Source organism: Micropterus salmoides, unplaced genomic scaffold (genome assembly GCF_014851395.1).
Source record: "Micropterus salmoides isolate LMB-PRFRI ecotype aquatic unplaced genomic scaffold, ASM1485139v1 Ms_hic_scaffold_11, whole genome shotgun sequence".
Taxonomy (NCBI): Eukaryota; Metazoa; Chordata; class Actinopteri; order Centrarchiformes; family Centrarchidae; genus Micropterus; species Micropterus salmoides.
In genome coordinates, this window is record NW_024040152.1 from 14,495,693 (window position 1) to 14,507,251 (window position 11,559).

At 38.6% G+C, this 11,559-nt stretch overlaps 1 protein-coding gene across 1 annotated transcript; it reads left to right on the plus strand.

The window, feature by feature from the left end:
- Positions 1 to 49: 49 nt before the first annotated feature.
- On the plus strand, positions 50 to 10,289 carry LOC119897431 (complement C1s subcomponent-like). Its single transcript, XM_038711129.1, has 11 exons — positions 50 to 234; positions 580 to 709; positions 1,949 to 2,132; positions 2,227 to 2,367; positions 4,034 to 4,227; positions 6,296 to 6,446; positions 6,550 to 6,665; positions 8,709 to 8,778; positions 8,866 to 8,994; positions 9,112 to 9,186; positions 9,278 to 10,289. Exons 1-11 carry the CDS (start codon positions 209 to 211, stop codon positions 10,093 to 10,095), a joined length of 2,034 nt encoding a protein of 677 aa, XP_038567057.1. The 5' UTR covers positions 50 to 208; the 3' UTR covers positions 10,096 to 10,289.
- Positions 10,290 to 11,559: the final 1,270 nt, after the last annotated feature.

Genomic DNA, 11,559 nt, shown 5'->3' on the forward strand with positions numbered 1-11,559 from the left:
CGGCATTGAACCTTTTTCTCTACAATTCAAAGTCAAGCGTTCATTTGATTTTGCCAAGACAAACAACACATATTCCTGGCATTAACGCAGTGAGGTGCTAAACACTGGAAACGACAGACTTTGTGACATTAATATTTCACTTGATTGTGAGACATTTGCTCCTGCAACAGTGGATCAGTTCACTCACGGATAGAATTTGAATACAGAGATGGGGTGGACTTTCTGTTTCATCGGGTAAGTTTAGATGGAATTTAAACCCATTTGTTCTGTACATAAATAGTTTTTGAAGTATTTGTTTTGTTTTTAGCTATAACTTCTATCATTGTAGAGCTGCTTCTTATACCATTTTGTATAATCTTCTGTAAAAAACAATATTACAGATGAGCAGTATTTTATAAGTTGATCCATCTCTCTGTATGCCATATATAAAGCCTCTACAATGTTATACGGTTGCAACATTTATGTTGATTGTTTCACTGTGTTTGTTCTTTCTCTGTTTACATCAACTTTGGACCAGCAGCTCAGACGTCCACAAACTGATAAACAGATCGAACTCTCTCTTTTCATGCACCTTTCCAGGTTTCTGTATGTGTCAGTGAGTGTGTGCTGGCGGTGGGATATAAGCGTGCCCATGGGCTACCAGATCCGAATCACCATCACACACCTGGAAACTGAAGCTTCTGCATGCTGCCATTACGATGCCCTTACAGTCAGTCACATTTCAACATATATGATATCTCAAAAAAACAGACTAGTGTTGTATTTGAGTTCTAAACCTAAGTATGACTCAGCCTGACTCAGGCTTGCATATGAACGACTTGACCTGTAGTGACTACTTATAGACCTCTCCATGTTTCGCTCCATGTTATCGCCATCAAATGTGCTTTGATATATCCCACTAACTGCATGATGGTTGTTGCAAAATACCTCTATTTTCTCTCAAAATCAAATAAGGAGAAAGCTCCATGTTATTTTCGGGGGATTTTGTAGAGGTTTTGTCTTGCTAGTCAACCGGTGTCTCACATGGGGTTTCTCGAAGTCTTAGCAACACAATCATGCTCAGTCTTCAAATTATCAAATTACATGTCCAAGAGAGCCAAACTATTTCCAACTATTGTGGTTTTATTGTTGACATACATACAAAAGTTTACTAGATTGGTTAAACTCAAATGTGTTAAGTTCAGCTTGTGGCCTAATAGTGTTCCTTGGCCCCAAACGAAGACACAAACACGGTACAGGTAAAGTTGTTGATGTTTATCTGACAAATGGTGAGATTTAAAGTGGCGGTGAAATTGGCAGTCCAGGAAATTGACAGTGTCTAAAAGAAATTGATAATCCACACATCGAACAAAAAGTTAAAATCCACAAAAAGGAGGCACAAGAATCTCTGGAGAACTCTGGTGAAACACTGGAGTGAAACAATGGACTGACAAAGAGTGAACAGATCAAACCACTTAAATACACTAGTAGGGCTGAACAAAATGGCAACCAGGTGAAACCACTAAGACAATCAAGGAAATGAGACAGGTGCAAATAATCAAGAAAGCTGGGAAGGAACACAAGAGGAAAACCTAAACAATCACTGGCAAAGGACAAAGAAAGCAAACACAATGACACAAAAGACTAATAACCTTCAAAATTAAAACCATTAACATGAAACACAAAACACCAACCAAGAACCATGACCTGTTTAGAAGAAGAATTTAACCTTCAATAATTTAGATTTTTGTTTGGAGGCAGTTGTAAACAACATTGGCGTTTTATTGCCTTGAGGTATAGTGACTCAACTGCAACACTGCAACATATTCTGCTGCTGATAAATGCTGCATAGTGTATTACATCCTTGTCAGCATTTGTGCAATGAGTGATTTTCTTATGATTGTGTTCAGAATAACTGAGCCCAGACACACTTTGGGTTTGCACATCAAATGTATCCCCGATCCTTCAGGTTCTCTATGATGGAAAGGTCCTGGGGAAGTTTTGTAGCCATGAGAATTGCACAGATGGGCATCGCCCAGGCAACCATTCCATTATGTCTCCAGGAGACAAAGTCTCCCTCATTTTCCAGACAGATGGCAACAACCCAGAGCGCCACCAGAACGTGGGCTTCTCTATTCAGCATCAGGCAATAGGTAGCACTTATTCAATTTCTGTCAGCTTTCCTGTCATTTCACTCTTCCACTACTGAGCCACCTCCCACTGACTTCACGTCTCTCTCATTATCAGACATAGATGAGTGTTCAGTGCCAGAACCTGGAGATGGCTCAGATCCACTCTGCTCTCAGATCTGCCTAAACACCCTTGGCACATACTTCTGCTCCTGTCACCATGGCTTCCAGCTTCACTCAGATCAGCGCACCTGTGTGCGTGAGTATTGTGCAGATACACACTTCCCATGTAAGTACACATTAGAGCAGTCAGGACGTGTAGGAAGGAGGAACAATGCTTAGTCAAACTGTGACTCAATTTTCGACTACGTTGACTCACACCAACATTTATTTCAGCCAGAGACACTTTTTGACTAAAATGGTTACAGTTAGTTTTGTCAGAAAGGGCTTTGCTCTTTGTATGAGCTCTGACAAAATCTGAGCAGCAACAAGTAGTCTGCTAGAAGTAATCCCCACTCAACAAAAACATTCAAACCTGCTCAGTCAGGGTTGCTGGAAATATGCTTATTTGCTAGTTGCTTTAAATTAGTTAAGAAGATTGATGTAAACTAAGTTGCCAGATTATTAGGAACACCTAGCTAAAAATACTGCAGTTCAATACAGCAGTGCTGCAATAAATCCTCCATTCACGATGGCTTACTTTTATAATCGATATAACCCATGAAGCTGTGTGGTGGAAGGAGACCAGGTCTGATAATCTGATAATGATGACCAAGCAACGGCTGGAACCTGGACTACAGCACACACAACAATAATCAGAAAATCCTGTATGGGATACAAAACTTAGACTCAGTATGTGTCAGTGGTGAAGATCCAATTATTAACTTTATCATTACAATCCCAAGGGGGTAGAATTGATACAGTAAATGATTTTGGCTTTAATGCAATAAAGAGGTTCAGCTCAAGGTGACTGAACATACAATTAACTCCCCACTATCTTCTGCTACAAAGAAAAGCAAAGTTTCTTTTTATTATTTAACAATAGGCCACATGATGGCTGAGAGGCAGTGTATTGACAGTAGAGTTGTAGAGTCATTGTAAGATGTAGCTGCTAAATAAAATCATTAAATAAATAGTTTGACATAATACATGTATTTGCTGTCTTGCTGGTTAGATGAGGGGATTGACATCATTCGAATGTGTGTCTGGTAAATAGGAGGCTACAGCCAGAAGACAGATAGCTTAGCTTTGCACAAAGACTGGAAACAGGGGAGACAGCTACCCTAGGATAACAAATTAGATATAACATTCAAATCAGTGAGCTTCAGAGGGCCTGGTAGGTAGTTTTTGTTAGCTTTGGACAGAGCCAGGCTGGCTGTTTCCCCTTTGTTTCCAGTCTTTATGCTAAGCTAAGCTGGAGTGGCAATGGAGCAGTGGATAAGAGACATGCCTTTGGTGTGGGAGACCCTGGTTTGATTCCCACCACGACATCCACCAATGTGTCCCTGAGCAAGACACTTAACCCCTAGATGCTCCAGCGGTGCATATGTGACATATATAGCAAGTGTAAGTCGTTTTGGATAAGAGCATCAGCTAAATAAGCCAATCACCAACATCTCCTTTCAGCTGTCTTTATTGTCATGTTTTTCCTTTATTTAATTGTTCCCTCAGACTTTGACAAATTAGAGGACACTGACAGACTGGCACTTGTACACCTCATCTCATCTTTAGGATCAACAGTGTTCAGAATGAGAAATTATCAGTCCAGATGAACAAATGTAAAAGCATGAAGTGAAAATGGGAAAACAGAGAAAGCAGAGGCAGGCAAATGATGGTGCAGGGGATGGGGCTGATTGTGTAATACCTATGATATTGTTAGTTAAAATGATAATGATGGTGAAAATGAACTCTTATCTACAACACAGTGAGTTGTACTGAAGATCTGTCAGGGATGAACAGCGGTAACATATCCAGTCCTTCCTGGCCTGCTTCATACGCAGAGAATGCCAACTGTCAGCACACCCTGTCTGTGGAGGCCCACCTGTGGCTGGAGCTGCACTTCTCTGAAGATTTTGATGTGGAACAAAGCCCTGATGGCCAATGCATAGATGCACTGACAGTAGGTTTTGAGTCAGACTATGTATGTAGGCCTACCTCATGGGTATGTGTCTTTCTAAAACATAGAACTTTACAAAGGAAAGTTCAGACGAAAGTGTTCAAATTATGGATTTGATAACTATTACACATGCCTTTTTTCATTTATTTTATCCTATTTTGGCCATTTCATAGGCTGTCTGTGTTACACATGTTGAATTTTGTTTGCCTTTGCATAAAATATCTAACTGCCTTGAAAAATGTCATGTACATGTACTTACAACTTTGAATTAAAGTATATTTTACAGTGCTCCTTTTGATGCTGATCCACAGAAAAGGTGAAAACATATCTTTTCAAATTGATCTAAATTAATTACAAATATAGACTACAAATACCTGTTAACACCTCCTCCAGGCCAGTTAGTTTAGTAGACATCTTTGGCAGAAAGTATGGCCTTGAGTCTGTATGGATAGTTCTCTTTCCACATCTGGACACAGCAGTTTTTCTTTATTTTTCTGGATCTGTAGTCTGACTGATTTTTTAATGCCAGAAAACTAATATTCTCCAAAGATGAGTCCTTACAGACAGCATCAGGGTTTCCTCCAGGATGTCCCCACATTTTGCTTTATTCATTTTAGCCTTCTTCCTTTACAAGCCTTTCAGAGCACGCTGCAGAGAAGCATCCCCACAACATGATACTGCACAGTGGGGGTGCTATGTTTTTGGTGATGTGCAATGTAACACTGTGTTTTGTCTAATGGACAAAATGACCAGCTGACTTCAGAGTCTCTCATGTGCATTCTGGCAAACTGAAGCCCAGATATCATGTGAGTTTCATTATAATAGTGGGTCTTGGTTGTAGTCTGCACAATCACTCCAGTCCCAGCCTTCAGAGGTCTGATATCCTCCCTCACTCGGCTCCTTCTTGTCAGTCAGTTTTTGAAGACAGCCCGCCCCATTGGCAGATTTACAATGCATATAAAAAGTATTCACCCCCTTGGATGTTTCACCCATTTGTTTCTTTTATATAAGAAATCATGGTCAATATAATTTGGCTTTTTTGACAAGAATTTGCAAAAAAAAAAAACCCTCTTTAATATCAAAGTGAAAACAGATTTTTTACAAACTAATGTCAAATAATTAAAAATATTTAAGGTAAATAAGATGATTGCAAATATATTCTCCCCCTTTCAAGTGACTGACCGAATTCAACAGAAGTCCAGCTAGTTGATGCCAGCAGTGTCACAGTTAGTGAAAAGGAGATCACCTGAATTCAGCTGATGTCTGTCAAGTGGTTGTAGTATAAAAAACACCTGTATCAGTCTCTGGTTCAACGGTATTTCTACTACAATTGCAACATGAAGAAAAAAGAACATTCAAAGACACTCAGAGAAAAGATCATTGAAAATTACAAGTCAGGAGATGGCTACAAAAGATTTCCAACTCACTGGACATCCCACAGAGTTAAATCCATCATTCAGAAATGGTTGGAGTATGGCACTTGTTTAAATCTGCCTAGAGATAGCCATCCTCACAAACTGAGAGACCGGACTTAAAGAGCTGTTCACGGCTGATCCCCGAGCAACCTCACAGAGCTTGAACTGTTTTGCAAGGAAGAATTGAGAAAAATCGCAGTGTCTCATATGCCAGCCTGATTGTATCCACACAGACTCAGTGCTGTAATTGCAGCCAAAGACGCAGCTACTAAATACTGACCTGAAGGGGGAAAATATTTATGCATCTTCTTTACCTTATATATTACCTTATATATTGTTAATTAATTGACATTAGTTTGTAAAAATCTGTTTTTACTTTGATAATTTGTTTTGCAAATTCTTGTCAAAAAAGCCAAATTATATTGACCATGATTTCTTATATAAAAGAAACAAAAGGGTGAAACATCCGAGGGGGGTGAATACTTTTATTGGCATTGTACAGTTGTGCATTCTCCTTTCTTAATGATTGATTTAACTGATATTCAAATACTTGTATCCATCCCCTGCTTTTAAGTAATCTTTTCTGGGAGCTGCTTGAAATGTTTATTTGACTTCCTGGTATAGGGAATAGAATACCTTTATTGTTTTGTTTGCAGATTGAGACTCCCTCTGGGACTCTGGGGCCGTTCTGTGGCCACACGCCTCCCCCATCTCCCTTCCTCACCCACTCAAACCATGTCCAAATCCGCTTCATCTCGGATGGCTTTGGCACAAACAAAGGCTTCTCTCTCCACTTCAAAACCAGAGGTACTGAGCTTCCTCACCTGTGACAAAATGAGAAAAGAATATTTGGTATGGAGTTGTTTTATGGAAAATGATCATAATTGTTCTTTTCACATGTTAATTGCAGACAAGGTCTGTCCAGCAGTGGTAACCCCACACTCCACTGTGACTCCTCAGCAACCAGAATATTCTCAGGGTGAAACAGTGACAGTAACTTGTGATCTTGGCTATGTTGTGAATTCTGTGAGTGTACAGACAACCAGAACCTTTAATAGCTTTACATTTGATGTATTAAAGCCACTGTTCAGCTAATCAAGTTAAGAGTGACAAACACAACTGCCATCCTTATCGATAATATTTTATTTCTTTTTATTATGTATACTACTCAGGGATATTGCACACAGACATTTTAGCCCTATTCCCTACATTTCCTTTAACTTCAACAACTGGTGGTATAGAAAGAATGTCTAAAGATGTTCCATAAGATGATATTTATTTTCAACATGATGCTGAATTGGAATTCCCATTTTTACAAATACTCAACTCTACATTTAGTAAGTGCTTTCCTCTAGTTAAGTCTAAGATCAAGTCAGGCCAATCTGTTGGTAAACCATGGTTCTCTTCAGGATTATTAAAATCCTCTTTAAAGAAAAATAAAAATAATATAAAAAGATGTCTGCAACGTCCAACTCTGATACAAACAAACAATACAAAAGTATATTTTCACATCTACTCTGTATAGCAAAAAATAAATACTACTTGGACAAGTTTAAATAGTCTGTCAATAACATAAATCCACATGGAACAGCATCAATCAATTACTTAATAAAAAAAAAGGCTTCTGTGAAAACTCATCTCAATTTACTGATGGTGATATTTCTGTTACTAACCTTTTTGACATAGCAAATAGATTAAATGGCTTCTTTGCCAATGTGGATAGAACTTAGTGGTTACTTTCCCGCATTGTGTAGATTTGAACCCCCTACATCCAGAGAAGTGCTTGACATTATTGTCAACCTTAACAGTGCTACAGCAGGTCATGCTGAAATCAAGGCCAAGCTTTTAAAAGAAGTGGTATCAATTAGGTTCTCTCAATCTCTTTAAAAAGTGGAGTTGTCCCAAAAGATCTGAAAGTTGCAAAGGTCATGCCGTTATTTAAGGAAGGGGATCCTAACCTTTTCACTATTTACCGACCAATTTCTCTCAAGTTTTGGAAAAGCTAGTCAATGCAATAATGTTAAAACACCTGAATGATAACAATATCCTGAATAAACACCAACATGGATTTTGACAACAATACTCAACATATGGCTCTGTTACAGCTTATAGATAAAATCACCACAGCGTAGGACGATAATGTACAACTGGTATATTTTGAAACTTATCGAAGGCACAAAATTCTGATTTCCAGACTTCACTGTTTTCACGGCCTTCAGGATGTTGGATGCCTAAGGACAATTTTAGAGACACCAATTAACCTAGCCTGCATGTCTTTGAATGGTGGGAGGAAGCCAGAGCACCCGGAGAGAACCAATGCGGACACAGGGAGAACATGCAAACTCCACACTGAAAGGCCAGAGCAACAGGGGTTTGAACCCACAACATCCTTGCTGTGAGGCGACAGTGCTAACCACTGTACCACCGTGTCACCCTCACATTAAGTCAAAAATGTTGGGTTTATTAGTAGATGAAAAACTGTCCTGTAAAGACCACATTGAGTATGTGTGCAAAAAAATCATGATGTCGTTGGGCATTATAAGAAAAGTTTGACCAGTGGTAAATCAATCCAGTCTTTTAACACTGTAATGTATCTGTATCATACTGTAACATCGTTTGGGTAGTAATTATAACCCAAAATACATTTTAAGATTGGTAACTGTGTCAAATTGCTATCAATCTTCAGTTCCCCTGTTCAAGAAAGTAAATCTGTTATCCATTTTCAGCATCAATATATATCAAACATGTGTCTTTTGTATAATTGCAGTCTCAAAATCACAGCTTACCAAGTGTATTTCATAACTTCTTTATAATCCACTCTGATGTCAATTCATAAACAACCTGACAAGCAAAGAATATACATCTTCCCCATTATCATCCAACTCCTGGGCATTACACCATAAAAAAAGAGAGGAACATCACTTTGAAATACTGTTCCCCTCCCAATCAAAACCTGTACATCACTGTCAGTGTTTAAGTCCAAAATGTGTTTTTTATGTCATACCTAAAATTTATGTATGTGTGTTTATGTGTTATAGTTGTTTATTTTTTTTGTTTCATTTCACCCAGACACTTTCATCAGAGTATTTGACAACATGCCAGAGTACAGGCGTATGGACTCCCACTTACATGTGTGAACGTGAGTCTGACTGCAACCAATCGTCTTTCTGGAAAGTTCTTGAGCTGTCTTTAATGTTTACCCCCCCACACACATTCTTTCATGTAGCTGTGGATTGCGGTTATCCTGGTATCCCAGAAGATGGCATCCTTCAGTTGGTTGGCTCAGCACACACTCAGTATAAAGACCAGATCCAGTTTAACTGCAGTTCAAAGTACTACACACTGGAAGGAGATGGTGATTACTAAATGACTGTACACATCCCTTTTCTGTTTCCTTTCCTAAACTAACTTATAAGAATAGTATTTCTGGTTTTATTATTGTTTCACCAATATGCATTCTTTAATCTTTCAGAGACCTACATTTGCAATGCCACTGGTGAGTGGGTATCAGATGGTGGCAAGACAGAGCTGCCCAAATGCACTGAAAGTACGCCTTTAAATTGCTTTCTTATATTTCTCATATTAGCCATCATTTGAATTTGAATATGGATCTTTTGATTACTCTTTCTGTATTTCAGTGTGTGGGAAGCCTGAAAAACACCCTGCAAGTACAGGCAGAATATTGGGAGGTAAGAATGCAAAGCTGGGAGAGATACCATGGCATCTCTTGATAAAAGAGCCAAGAAGAGGAGGAGCATCACTGATCAATGACCGATGGGCGGTCACAGGAGCTGTGATTGTGGAAGACATAGAGGAAACCTCTTTGCGCCTGTATGGTGGACTGATAGATGGAAGAACAGCAGATAGGTTGTCTGATGTAGTTGTCGTGGACAGTGAAAGGATCATAATTCATCCCGACTACGTCAAGGGCATTGAAGATCGCACCAGTTTTGACAATGATATTGCTCTTATCAGATTTTCTTCCAGAGTGAATTTAGGCCCAAACCTCATTCCCATTTGTCTGCCAGAGGTAAAGAGAAGTTGGGTGGAAAATGAGCTAGGGACTGTGTCAGGCTGGGGGAAGACAGAAGTGCAAATAAAAAAAGAAGATGCAACACGTTTTGTCACATCTGCCCAGTTAAAATATGCTCATATTGGGGTCAAACCCCTTGCAGAGTGTGAGGATACCCCTTTAACATCAACTAAGAAACGCATGCTTTTCACTAACAATATGTTCTGTGCTGGAGCGGACGGAAAGGACAGCTGCCAGAAAGACAGTGGAGGTCCGTTTGTTTTGCCTATGTTGGCTGAAGGCATGGAGCCTTATTATCTGACTGGCATTGTGTCCTGGGGACCTCCCTGTGAAGAAAGGCAGTACAAGGGTTATTATACCAAGGTGGAAAATTATGTTGACTGGATTAAGAAGACAATAGACACAATAGAAAAAAAAAGATGAGGGAGAAAATACTTTGCTACTAACCATAATAACGTAATCCATGTCAGGACTGATTCAGATCTTTGAAATAAAAAAATGTTTATGAACACAAAGAATACAGTCTTGTATTCAAATGTACCACCATTATTATCACGAAGCTCTGATCACATTACGAATTCATACTTCACTTGTGTATTAAAGGAATTTGCAAATCAGCTGCAGAGAATGTGTGTTTTGACAATCTTAACAATATACTAGTTTTTTGTCTTTTAATCATTAACAGCTGAGACACATAATTTTCTTTCAGGACCTCCATACATTGGAATACTTCATTAATTTTATCATTTATACATGTGCCACTACTATACTACAATAAGAGACTAAGACACACATTTTGAATACTAGGAGGTTGAAATTAGCTTTGATACTGTATGTATTTCATGATATAGCAAGCGTATTAAAAAACACAAATAAATGAATTAAAATGATCTTCAGTGCAGTGTGTTTCAGTGATAATGTGTTCACCAGACAACATTGTTCACACAAGTAAAACAATAACTTCAGTAACTCATGTTGTTGTTTGCAGTTTAAATTACAATCTTCTCATTACCTTTTAAAAGAAATTATTCTGTTGTCTAAATAATTAACACAAAACAATACAGCTGGAAGAGATATCTTAACTTATGATATGATATGTGGACTAGAAAAATATAGTTCTGTTTGTACCAACAGCCTGGAAGAGCTTTACATGAGTAATGCACATGTTCAGACAACCAGAATCTCAGTCCCACTGTCTTGTAATGGTCAATAAGCAGTTTCAGAGTTTCAGGAGCTTGAGGATTCAGTGTTGATGGTATGATAGAGCATTACACACATTTTCCAGGCCACTGTAGTGATTTGTTTTAATGCAATTCTTTCACCACTTCAGTATGATTACTGATTACAATTTTGACTATATTCTAAAAACGTATCTTAGTTGCTCTCTTTAAAAAATGGCTCGGATGTCTCTTCCTCATGTGAGGTTGTAGTAGTTGGAGAACAATTAATGCTCTACTACCACGTAGTGGTGTCAATGGATTTGAAACATCAGTCTGGTCAGGATCAGTTAAAGCTTCCTTTTCCATTGAATTTCTGTATTTACATGTAGTTTTCTCTATTTTGATTTTCACGATTCTCCACTTTAGTTTTACTGTCATATTTGCATTTATGCATGTTTTCTTTTTTTTATCATATGATAATGAGGAGGCAGAACTACAGTTTTATGGCCATGATCAACCCCAGTGACATGGTCAGGTATGGTCTCAATGTGATGTTGCTTTTAAGGGAAAGGGAACACTGTGCTCATTTTACTCCTATGCTTTGCCATGGTGCAAGCAAGATACAGCTGCCTTAATTAGCTGCTTCACCTGGCGTTTTGATTCCCAAATGTTATACCAACATGTCTGCCTGGTCTAAAGTGAAAGGCCATTGCTTCTGTGTAAGCTG

What these genes read in the sequence shown, in the direction of transcription:
- LOC119897431 (XM_038711129.1), top strand. Translation starts at nt 209, where the DNA reads ATGGGGTGGACTTTCTGTTTCATCGG. An exon ending in AGATCAGCGCACCTGTGTGC is followed by an intron (nt 2,368 to 4,033) that starts GTGAGTATTGTG and finishes TCTACAACACAG; the next exon opens with TGAGTTGTACTGAAGATCTG. An exon ending in TCCCACTTACATGTGTGAAC is followed by an intron (nt 8,779 to 8,865) that starts GTGAGTCTGACT and finishes TCTTTCATGTAG; the next exon opens with CTGTGGATTGCGGTTATCCT.